This window comes from Myotis brandtii, unplaced genomic scaffold, assembly GCF_000412655.1.
Source record: "Myotis brandtii unplaced genomic scaffold, ASM41265v1 scaffold684, whole genome shotgun sequence".
In the NCBI taxonomy this organism is placed as follows: domain Eukaryota; kingdom Metazoa; phylum Chordata; class Mammalia; order Chiroptera; family Vespertilionidae; genus Myotis; species Myotis brandtii.
Window position 1 is genome coordinate 797,048 of NW_005370673.1, and position 12,492 is coordinate 809,539.

The 12,492-nt window shown below is 53.1% G+C and overlaps 1 protein-coding gene across 1 annotated transcript in view; it reads right to left on the reverse strand.

The window, feature by feature from the left end:
- Nucleotides 1–4,309: 4,309 nt before the first annotated feature.
- BICD2 (bicaudal D homolog 2 (Drosophila)) overlaps nt 4,310–12,492 on the reverse strand; it is a 52,633-nt gene continuing 44,450 nt past the window's right edge. The window contains exons 4-8 of the mRNA XM_014529503.1: nt 11,397–11,831; nt 9,674–10,669; nt 9,270–9,421; nt 7,914–8,124; nt 4,310–6,356 (exon numbers count right to left, since the gene is read on the reverse strand). Of these exons, the coding sequence (XP_014384989.1) occupies nt 6,351–6,356; nt 7,914–8,124; nt 9,270–9,421; nt 9,674–10,669; nt 11,397–11,831 (1,800 nt within the window). The 3' untranslated portion in view covers nt 4,310–6,350. The remainder of the gene's footprint in view (nt 6,357–7,913; nt 8,125–9,269; nt 9,422–9,673; nt 10,670–11,396; nt 11,832–12,492) is intronic.

Sequence of the window (12,492 nt, forward strand, 5' to 3'; positions counted from 1 at the left end):
CCTCTGGCTCAGGCATCAGGCCTCGGCAGGGGACCCCCCAGACCCCTCTGATTGCCGGCTCCACCCCCCGCCCAGGCCTGACGCCTCGGCCAGAGGCGTCGACCCCCATCACCCTCTGATCGCAGGATCAGCCCCTTGCCCAGGCCTGACGCCTCCGCCAGAGGTGTCAGGCCTGAGCAGGGGACCCCCCACCTCCCCTGATCACCGGCTTCTGGGCGATTTTTGGGCCGGCCTGCAGCCCGGGATGGCGGTTCGCGCTGGCGGCTGTGCTGTCCCGCCCTGCCTGCAGTATGCCAATTAGCCATCTTTGTTAGTGGTTAATTTGCATATCGTGCTGATTAGCCAACGGGAGGCGTAGCGAAGGTATGGTCAATTACCATGTTTGTCTATTATGAGATAGGATAATCTTTTTATGTCAAGTTATTAGTAGTCCCATTCTCATTGCTGGTTACAGTAATTTCAGTCATCTGTTACTTTTTTAAAATATATTTTTATTGATTTCAGAGAGGAAGGGAAAGGGATAGAGAGAAACATCAATGATGAGAGAGAATCATTGATCAGCTGCCTCCTGCCCACCCCACACTGGGGGTTGAGCCCGAAACCCGGGCATGTGCCCTTGACCAGAATCGAACCGGGACCTTTCAGTCCCCAGGCCGACGCTCTATCCACTGAGCCAAACCGGGCCAGGGCGAGTCATCTGTTTTTGTCTAGCTAAAGGTTGGTCACTTTCCTAGGAAACTACTTTTGGTTATGTTGATTTTCTCTATTATTGATTTTTCTATTTCATTTACCTCTGCTCTAGTATTTACTATTTTCTTCTTGGCTTGTGTTTAGGTTATCCAATTTTTTGGTATGTGATTATTCACAGTATTCTTTTGTAATCCTTCATATTTTTCCAAATTCAGTAATAATTTCTCCATTTCCATTTTCGATTTTTGTAGGGGTGTGTGTGTGTGGAAAGGACTTGGCATTTTTGCTCATCTTTTCAAAGAAATAACTTTTGGTTTTGTTGATTTTTATTTCTCTCCCCCCTCCCATTTCCTATTTCATTTTCTTCATGCTAATCTTTGAGAGCTACTTGTCCTTCCTCTTGCTATCTTCTTTGGTCCATTTTTAAGAAGTGTATTATATATATATTCATGAATATCCTACATTTCATTATTCCTAATTTTATTCCATTGTCATTGGACAATAATGTTTAACTTCAACTTTCTTTAATTCCTTGAGATTTGTCTCGTGGTTTAACATATAGTCTATCTTGGAAAATGTTCTGTATGCACTTAAGAATATGTATTCTATTGTCAATTGGAGTGTTCTATAAATGTATTAGTCTTGGCTTACAGTTCTGTTCAAGTAATCTTGGCTTACAGTTCTGTTGAAGTATTCTATTTCTTGATATTTTGTCTTGTTCTGTAATTAAAAGTGGGGTATTAAAGACTATTACTGAACTATTTTTTCAATTTTGGCAGTTTTGCTTATTGTATTTTGGGGCTCTGTTGTTTGGTACATACATGTTTATAATTATTAAAGCTCTTTGGTGAATTGACTGTTTTATCATCATACAATGTCCTTCTTTGTCTCTCTTAACAACTTTGTCTTAATATCTATTAGTATAGCCATTCCTGTTGTTTTGGCTAGTGTTTGCAGGGAATAAATCTTTCCATTCTTTTGCATCCAACTGATTTATATTAATACTTGAGGCCTGGTGCATGAATTCGTGTACCAGTGGGGTCCCTCGGCCTGGCCAGCGGGATCAGGCCAAAACTGGCTCTGACATCCCCTGAGGGGTCCCAGATTGTGAGAGGGTGCAGGCCAGGCCAAGGGACCCCACCGATTGGCAGGACCCCAGCAGCAAGCTAACCTATTGGTTGGAGCGTCTGCCCCCTGGTGGTCAGTGCACGTCATAGTGAGCGGTTGAGTGGCCTTGGCATATCATTAGCATATTATGCTTTGATTGGTTGAATGGCCTACTGGCTGACTGGACACTTGGCATATTAGGCTTTTATTATATAGGACTAGAGGCCCGATGCACGAAATTCGTGCAAGGGGCTCAGACCCCGCAGCCCTGGCCTCATCCAGAAGGTCGTTCCACTGTTCAGTCGATTTGCATATTATGCTTTTATTATTATAGATATTATTGAATCTGTGAGTCACCTCTAAATGCATAGTTCAATCATGGGGAGAGCAATGAACAAGTTTTGGTAAGTAAATCTATCAAAGCTCTAGGTCTCTATTTTATGTTTCTATTTATATAAAGTACAGAAATAGGCCCAGGTGACCTGTGTTGACAGACTCAGGGAGGAAGAGTGGGTGCAGAGTATGAAGACTTGGGGGGAGGGGGCTGCCCTCATTTGCTTCTCATTTGGATGGTGGCTGCAGTGTATTCAGTTTGCAAAAATGCAGCCGAGAAACTCATTTGCACTCTTATGTATGTGCTATCCTTTACAAACACTTTAAGGCAGAGAACAAATCCTATCCTTTACTTGAGAGTGAGGTGAACAAAAAGGAGTCTGGTGTATGTGCCAAGTTTGTACTGTTCTCACTTCCTAGGAGGCCCACGTCAGGGTGTGTTCACAGTATCCGTGCAAGGAGATCTCCCCTGTGTGTGAGCTACTGTGGAGATGCCACTTCCCGATTAGGGAAGGAGCTCCACCAGAGGGGGCAGGGCTTCACCCCAGGGACCTGGTCGTACAGGCTCATGGATGAACAAGGTGAACTCCCAAGAGCCAATGTGCGTGCTCACAAGAAATCTGACCAAATGACAATACACGGACCTTATAGCTCAACTGTGTTTGGACACAGCTGAATGTTGAGCACAGAAGCAAACCTGATGGCAGCCCATCCCTAACAAAACCCATGCCAGGTGATAGAATGTCGGCATGCCTATTCTCCCAGCACTCCACCAGGGCCAGCGGACTGAGGCCTTCCTAGGAACTTTGTGACTGTTGGTCACACAGCTGTTGCTTTGGTGCATATCTGGCCTGTACATTAGGATGTGCACGTTCCTAAATGCAAACTATGCTTTGGTAAAAAGCTGAGTTAAAATAACATTCCCCAATGGACAAAGGCCCAGCTGCATGGCCTGGCATCCTGGATCTTGGTAATGATGATGATGGCAACAAGAACCATATTAGCAACACCCATCCATTGAGCATCTGCTGCATGCCTAGGGCTTGATAAAACCTCACCACCTCTGAGCAAAGAACTACAGTCCCAACCTCTAGAGGAGAAACTGAGGCTCCCAGAGGTTGTCTGCCAGAATAAGTCAGCTACCAAAAGGGGTAATGCAACCGAAGGTCTGGCTCCAGACTGGGAACCTGCTGTGGGAGGTGGGGATGAGCACTGCCCCAGGGAGAGGGAGGAGGTGGTGGGAATGGAGACGCACCCTATGGGAAGGGAAGGCTGAGCAGGCCTTGCAGCACGAAATGCCCCTCCAACCCTGAAATGCGCAAGGACCAGAGCACACCGGGGGCAGGGAAGGTCTTGGCATCTGTGCTTGTGCAAATCACTCCAACACCTGGAGAGGGGCTGCTCTGCCTGGCCCACGGCCGAGGGCTCCTCCTCAGGGGCCTCTTCCAGGGGCCTGTTGGGGAACACCGGCCAGCAGAGGAGGGCAATCCCAGAGTTAGAAAAACAAGTCTCTTTTGAAAGAGAGTTTCAAATTGAAGATAGTTTCAAGCTACTGCTACTAATGAAGGATAGGAATCATCAGAGGCAGGGTCCCTAGTGACCAGGAGGCCAGGGGAGATCCCAGGTGGAGGGAAGGGTCCTGGGCGATGCCAGGGCAGAAAGACGCTGCCTCAGATGCACTTCCCGAGGCATGGACAGAGTTGCCCAGGCCTGACTGAGGCTGTCAGCAGTGGGGTGGCAGAGTATCCCAGGGACTTCCTGCTCCCTCTGCCAGGACGTGCCCCCCACCCTCATAGCAGTCCCAGACGGAGTCAGCATGCCTTATACACATTTCTGCAGATGAATATGGTTTTGTGACAAGCCTTGTCTCAGCATCTAGTCATTCTGGGGTTCAGTGAGCAAGAGTGTGCACAGCCAAGGGTCTTGTGTTATCAGATCGCTCTGCTTTCTGGTCAGGACAGGGTGAAGGCCATGTGCTCTCCTACCACAGTTCGGGATGCTCACACGGTCACCCATCGTGGGAAGCATCCCACGCTCCCAATTTACCGAAGGTTGCTCCCAGCTCCCACCACCAGGGCTTCCGATAGGCTGGTTTCGTTGTTTCAGGTGCTGGAATGACAGTGCACTGCCGGGCCAGTCATCTAGGGCGGGGGTCAAAGCAGCACAGAGACGCCTTGGCTTTGTCTTTGTATTATTCTTTATTTATTGGTCCTACCAACATGACCCTCCACCCAGGCCCACTGTTCCTATGTGCACTGGCTTTGAGGGCTTTCACACCATGTCTGTGTCCCACGTCATGACTGACTTATCCTTCCTATTCCTTTTCCATTCTCTGCCGCATTTTCTCAGAATCCGAAGCCATTGTTGTTTGTGTGGGTCTGTGTAAAGGTTCCTTGGCAGGAGGACATGCATACGATCTTAATAAAGACAACACCACTCTGACACTAGGCAATGCATAGGAAAAAATACAGTACTCAGACATTGCAAATAAATACCCCATATAGATGAAGTTATCATAAATGTAACATTTCTTATGAATCAACACTGTAACAGAAGGTACAAAGGGGGTCCCTACAACTAGGAATAAGAAATGCTCATTCCAGGAAACAGAACTCTTCCTATTCTTACTACTTATTAGAATTTGTCCTGTATTTTGGAGGAGAAAGGACGTTTGTTCTTCCTCTTTGAGTACCAGTATGACCATACAACCTCGCTCAGCAAACTGGGCAGATTAGTTTGCTAAGAAGCTTTATTTAGCAAGTTCTGTTACCTGAAATGAACAGTGATTAGGTACACCAAGCAAGAGAATATATGACATCTTCTCACGTTTGCGAAGAATACTATGGCTAGTCCCTCTCCCCCCTGCACGAGACCGACAGCACCCGCTTCCTTGCTGCCCGTGGCTCTTCACAAACACGGCATGGTCCTCACACCGCCTGCTTAGCGTGTCCCATAAAGTTCGTTTGGTTCCCAAAGCACTCAAGGCTTGTGTTCACTTTCATTGCTCAGCCCCTAAGTTTGCAAGGACCTGCACAGTAAAGAATCACTGACTAACAGAATTTTGTACAATTGCTGTTTTCTTTCCCTCAACGAAGATGCCCAGGTTCAGGTGTGAAGGTATACCCCCTTTCACACCTATTGGTCCACACCGGCCTTCAACATTCCCAACTAGCTCTTCACTGTCCGTTTTAGAGAATAAACTAGGCGGGACACCTCCCTTAACTGATGAAGGCACTACTGGCAATGATCACTAAGAAAAAGGTGTTGAAATAGAACACCCTAAAATTTGACGACTGTAGAATTTTCTAAGTGTACCACAATTTGGCACAAAACCAGAGTAACAAAACAATTCCAATTTGGAATTTCACTGGTACAGTTGTATAAAATTCTGTTAATCAGTCATGCTTCACGACATCCTAAAACCCAGAAATCTCTGGAATTTGTAGGTAATACTACTCATTCAATAATTTATCTTTTTTTGTTTTTCAAGTGCCTATAACTGTTTAACCAGAGCAAAGGTCAAGTTTTCTTCTTGTTACATTGAACTATTCCTAAGAATAATAATAATACAATATGAAAAACCCCAGAATCAGAACACCCTGGATTTCTTGACGAACATGGCATTTGAAACCTGTCATTTCAAACATGGGCCACATAACCTAACAGGCTGCTGGCCCGCAGCGTGGTGTTCAGCCGAGCTCCCTGCTGGGTGGAAGCCTTTGAGCAGTCTGGAGCTGCACACTAGGACACCTCCGTGCCACACGCTGACGTCAAACAGCACGTCAGGTGCTAAGACGGCACTACAGGACAAGGCGACCACAGCATGAGACCATCTCTATGCAAGGGACTAAGGAAGCAAATGTAATATCAAAATATCAAAAGTGCACAGGTTGATCAAATGAGAAGGAGCTTCTGTAACAGGGAGCCCCAGTGTGAGCGTTTCTAGCGGGTTCCTAAGGGAGCCTGGTGGCTGCCGTCCCAGCAGGTTCTTCAAGCGCTTGTGCAAGAGCCTTTCCAAGCAGCGGCTGCAGCTTTCTGAACTTTAAAGCCTTTTTCCTCTGCCATTAAACACTCAGGAATGCTACCTGCAGTGGCATATCCAAAAACGTTTCTAAGTGGACTTTTAGGCTGCCCTTCCTTCCTCTGCGTGGGCCCACGGGAGGGGAGGGGAGGGGTTGCAGAGTGACAGGGCCGGCGGCCGAGTTCTCCCGGCAGCTAATCTACAGCTGAAAACGGGAGAAAACAAGACAGAGTTAGAACCAGTCACTTGTCGGACAACGGAAGCTCTTGCCGAGCTGAGTGCGCAGGTGCGTTAGTCAGCAGCAGAGACCTGCGTGTGTTAAGGAAGCCGCCAGCTCCCAGTGCTTCGTGAAGATTCCTTACACATACGGAGGGAAGCTGTGTGCCAGGCTCAGCGAGGGGGCAGCAGCAGCTGTGGAGCCCTGGCCCCAGCAGTCCTGCTTGCACAAGGTGGAAGGCCTGACCTTTCTCTAGTGGGAGGGGAACCCAAAACCGACATCCCTTCAGCAAAGCCGCCCAGAACCAGGGCAGGCACGCAGAGGGGTCAGGTGCCCCACCCGCATCTCTCCACTCCCATGGGTGGCAAAGCCCAGGTGGTCTGTGCAGCATCTGGAGTCTGGTGGGAACTGAGACACACTAGGGGACCAAGGGGAAGAGTGGAGTTGGGGCAGGCAGCTGTGTGAGCGGCCATGCCAACTCCCCCTCTGAGCCACAGAGCACCCTTCGGGGAGAGGCCTCCGTGGGGTGAAAGGGAGGAAAAACACTGAGAAAGGTGCTGCTTCCGAACGTGGCCAAGCTCTGGTGTGGAAGCAACTTCCTCTCCTGCCCGCCGCCACCCGGCAATGACAGTGGCCTGGGGGTTTCCAGAACACTGTTTCTTAGGGTCTAAAGCCCCCCAGGAAGAAGGCCTGATTATGGAAAGCTGGGGACACCCTGATACAAAAGGATGGCTTCCCCCAAGGAAGGGACTCTGGTCAGGCACTTGGGAAGATTTTCTCATGGAAAAAACCCCAGGTTTCAGGCCTGCTAATGTGTTACCTCGCAGGCCTCCAGACCAGTGTGCCAATCTCAGAAAGAGAAGCTGAGGTTCTGAGCTGATCTCGGTGTGGCCAGATGTGCCTCTGCTGCGCGTGGCCGGTGCTCAGCGCACACGCACACCTGGGCTGGAGGACTCGGGGCTCAGGGCTGCGCTTTCTCTGGGGGAGAAATTCGGTCCTTTAGTCCTGAATAGGATTTGCAGTGAGACGGTGCATAAGCTACGAAGTAATTCTGTTCGGAGGCAGCAGCTGGAACTCTAAGAACCTCTGACATGCTCCCAGGTGCCGGGCAGCGCAGCTGCACTAGACACATGCACATTTCATCGCAGAGCCGATGGCACACGGGTCCTGGAAAGCCACCTTGTTTCAAGGACTCCTGGCTCTGACCCCACCTTGACCCCCACCCCTTCCCACAGGATAGCCGCTGCCATGAAGGGGGTCCCAGGGCGAGCTGCAGACTCCCAGCTGCACTGTCAGGCGGAAGGAAGCACCATCTCAGCTAAACCCTTCCCTCCGCGTTAGTCCCGGGAAGACCAGCCTAGCGCGCGGTCCCGCTGCTGCTGTGTTAGTTGAGATGAAGCAGACAGGTGGCGGCGACAGGTTAGCTGCGGTGGGTGGCCCGGAGGCCTAATCGCAGCAAACGTTATACTTCTCGCCGCAGAGCACCTGGGCAGTGAGCCCGGCACCCTCGGTCCTGTCGCTGGCACTGGCACAGGTGTGACTTACGCTTGGGGTGCTGGACTTGACTTTGGGGGTGGCCTTGGCACGGCCCCGCCGGGTCTGCTCGTGGTCCAGCTCCAGCAGCTCCAGCCGCTGGGTCAGCGCCAGCTTCTGCTGGATGGCCATGCGCAGCAGGGAGTTGAGCGTCTTCTTCTCATCCTCGGCGGCCGCCAGCTGCCGCTGCATCTCGTCCAGCTGTGTGATGTATTCGTCACACCTGTGGGGACATCGAGGTGAGAGCGTGGCTGAAGGCCCCGGGAGGGACGAGGGCACTGCTCATCAGGCTGGGAGAAGAGGACCTGCCCTCAGGAGTTGGCTTCCTCTGGGAGGGACTCCATGAAGCTGGTCTTCACTGACAGGGCAAGGGTGCCTTTCAAGGCCTTCAGGTCCCCGCGGGAAGGTGGGTCGAGGCTCTCCAAGGGTGGGAGTAAATCCAAGGAAGGGACTTGGCTTGTTCCAAGGTTAGCATGTGCCCAAATGGCCAACCCGAGCCTGGAGGGCGCATGTGGGTGAGTGAGCAGCCCCTCTGGGTCTGCCCCACCTGAACATGGAGCTGGGGGAGGTGCACACTCGGGGGTCTGTCCGCAAGGAGGGAGTGGCCTGGGCAGAAGGGCCACCTCCACACTCCCCTTCGCCAGAGCCCAGGGCCACCAGTGAGTCTTAGCTCTCACCCAGAGGGGAATGGTTTGTGATTTCAGCTCTGGGAAGGCAGGTTTGTGAAGGTGAGGATGCGAGTGTCAACATGCCAGTGCTGAGTGATGGCCATCCTTCCCACACTCTGCCCAGGAGGGGACACTTCCCAAGGAGCCTGGTACTTTCTTTCCTTGTCTTCACCCTCCCCTCTGGACAACGGGGGTCACCCAGCACCCCAGGGGGAGGAAAAGCAGGCCCTGAGCTCAGTTACAACCCCCCAACACAGGGAGCCTCAGCCTCCTGACCCTGAAGACGGGCCTGGACCATCTAGGGGCCATGCAGGCCACTGCCCAGGGCCTGCCTGAAACTGGCAGCAGATGGCGCTATGCCCCTCTGGATGGCAGAAACACCAGGAAGCCGCGAACTTCCCGAGACCCTCCCCCGCCCCAAATCTGTCAGGGTCAGACGGGGGACACTGGAAGGAGGGGGGATGGGCAGAGAAAGGTCGTGCTGCTTAATCCACAAACTTCCAGCCAAATTTTGGGAGCCCAACTCCTCATTTGTCAGTTACTGGCCCCAATCTACCCTGCGTAACCAGCAGCCCTGCCACTAGGGACCTGTCCTCTTTAGCCTTCGCCTTCAGCTTCCTCATCCGACATGTGAACACAAACTATGCCCTCTGGGTGTTCGCAAACCCAAGCGTGGCACGTCCCCAGGGAGCAGTGTTACCTGGTGGCGAACATGGCACGCAACGAGGAGAAGGTGGCTGCGTCCTCCTTGAGGGCCTTGAGTTCGTTGCGCAGCTTCATCATCGTCTCGGTCACCATGGCTTTCTCGTTCTCGTACTTGCTCTTCAGGTTGGCAAGGGCCACCTCGGCTGTCTGGGGGTCAGAGAGACCAGGTGGGTGGGTGAGGGGTCCGCTATTTCACGGAGTGCCACAGCCAAGACCCCAACCTGTCTGGCCCCTCAGCACCCAGCTCCTCCCCACGGCACTGAGTCAGGCTCTCCCACCTTCAGTAGCACAACCAACACAATCCATAGCCTGAGGCCTGAGCTGACCTGTGAGATGCGGGCCTGGGGGGCAGGGAGGGCGAGGAGCCTGCCCACCGGCCGGGCCGAGCGCAGCACGCACCTGCTTGTTGGCCTTGAGCACGGTGCGCAGGGTGGTGATCTGCTCCCGCTTGGTGCTGAGCAGAGACTTGAGCTTGAGGATCTCCTCCATGAGCGCCTCCCGGTCCTTGTCTGTGCCAGGGCCCAGCTCCTGGGAGGCCAGGCGCTGCCGCGACAGCTCCGTGGTGCGGTCCACGGCCGCCTGCAGGTGCCTGATCTGGTCACGGATGATGGCAATCAGGTTGTAGATGTTCATGGGCTCCCGGCGAGGGTCACTCAGGGGTGAGGGCAGTGAGAGGCTGCTGTCCCCAGCCCCGCCCTCTGCAGCCAGTGGCCCCTTGGGCAGGACTGGTGAGCGGTGTCCGTGGGCTTCAGGACTGCAGCGGCCGGCGCCGGCTGGGCCCTCACGGTAGTAGTCCAGCACGACACGGGTGGGCGTCTCGTTGTTGCACATGCACACGTGGTGGTAGAGGCTGGCCAGCTCCTCGCTAAAGGTCACCAGCTCATCCTGGGCCACACTCAGGCTGCCCTGAGTCTCACCCGCGACGTCACTGACCTTCTTCAGCTCTGTCTGCAGGCGGGCCAGCAGCTCGCGATCCTGGCCGCTGGCCTTCTCCAGCAGAGACACCTTCTCGGCGAGCGCCTGGCTCTCAGCCTCGTGGCGGCCCTTCTCCTCAGCATGCCGAGCCTCGCTGGCCTCGTGTGCACTGCGTAGGGCCTTCAGCTGCTCCCGGAGCTCACCGGCCTCTGCCAGGGCCACGCGGTACTTGCAGGCCAGGATCTCAGGCCCATTGATGTCCACCTCGTAGTAGTCGCCATCCTCATGGCTGTCGCGCTCCTTCTCACTGTCCAGGGCCGTGCGTCGCTCCTTGCCAGCCTGCAGGCGCTGCAGAGCGCTCAGGCTCTCAGTGAGGCGGCTCACCTCCTCCCGCTGCTCCGACAGGGCCCCTCGAGCCTGCTCCAGCTGCTTCTGCGCGTCCTGCAGGGTCGCTAGCAGGCCCGCCTTCTCCCGCTCCATCTGCAAAGGCACAGAGAGGGGCCGTCAACAGCTCCACCTGTCACTCTGCTGGCCTGGGACTGAGATAGGACAAGGGTCTCCAGGCCTGGGCAGTCTGACTAAATGCTGTTGTGCTAAGTGTTACAATGTAGCACAGTATTTTGCAGAAGCACCTATAAACAGGATGAGCTTGATAGGCACTCAACCCGACACATATCTGCGAAGAAAATACCAACGTGTACTTGACAAATGGTGTACGTAAGCAATGGCTAAGCCTCCTTCCCGCAGGCAGAGCTGTGGCTATGAATCCCCTTTACTTGCTGCAAATAAATAAAACTACCTTGTGACAACCACATCTCGTTCTAGAGCACCCCAAGTGCAGACCTCTGAGTTCAGTAACATGCCTAGATGGGGTGCCATGTGTGGGGCCACAGTTGGTCCTCCCCTGCCGAGGCTTGGGGGGCCATGCGGGTCCCTCCTCAGAGGAAACAGACACTGGGAATCCGTTTGGTCCGGGAGGAAACCCTATGTGACATATCCACAGGACAGAGAGGAAGACTGCAGGTGTGCACTGCAGGGGGACACGAGAATACCTTGGCCAGCACGCGGAATTCAACCTCATAAGCAGGAACCCACTCCTCTGCGAACCTTCCACCGTAATGCTGCAGTTCCACTTACGCCAAGGTGAAATAAGGTGGGGGCAGAGGGAGGTGGGCCACCTGCGCCACCTGTCCGCCCACCTGCTCACCTGCACCAACTGCTGCGTCAGCTTCTGGACCTCCGAGAGGTTGAGCTCGCTGAGGAGGTCGGACACAAGGCCGGGGCAGGGCGGGGCCAGACCGTCCTTGGTGGGCGTGGAGGTCTTGTTGTCCAGGGGCAGCTTGGCCAGGCAGCCGTGCTCAAAGCCGTTAGCCAGGGCCTCGGCGTCATCGCTGAGCTTGAGGCCATCCAGAGAAACGTGCAGGTGGCTGGTGTAGAGGGAATCATTGATGCTCATGTAGTGCGACAGCTCCTTGCGCAAGCTGTTCTTCTGCTCCCGCTCTGTCTTCAGCGTCTCTAGCGCCTCCTCCAGCTGCCGCTCCGAGATCTCCTTGAGCCGGATGGCGTCCTCCAACTGGCTGTTGAGGTACTCGGTCTCCTCCTCCAGTCGCTTGATCTCATGCTTGAGGCCCTCAAACTCCACCTGGGAAAGAAGCCAACACTTGTCTCAGCCCAGTGATGAGGAAGCACCATCGCGCTGTGACACCAGGTGCAAGCACACAGGACAGTGTGCACACGGTGTGTGCAGAGCACCAGCCACGGCTCGGAGCGGAGATTCCATGGGAATCTAAACACACGCACCAGGCCAACGTGTTAGATGACGTAACGGTTACCAAGTGTCTACTGACGTTAAGTTCTACGAAGCTACTTAACATGAATAGTTGACGACATATTTTAAGGCACATAAAATACATATCTGGATGTGCGCTGCGACCATTAATCCCAATGGTATTTCAAAAACTAAGAACCCGCAGTTCCCACGGAGGCAGGATGTGCCGCAGCTGCTCAGCACACCCGCAGACAGCCTGGGGAGGAGGAGCAGGGCCCTACTGAAACTGCATTTGCAGATGGACGAGGAGGGAGCAGGCAGAACCTGTGCTTGACATAGGGGATGGGAGATCAGGGCCTATGCGCAATTTAACAAAACAATGTTATTTATTCTGCAATAACATTATGCTAAGCGAAATAAGCCAGTCGGAGAAAGATAAATATCACATGATCTCACTCATATGTGGGATATAATGATCAACATAATTTGATGAATAAGAATAGATCCATCTAGAGACAAATGGTGTGTGTGTGGG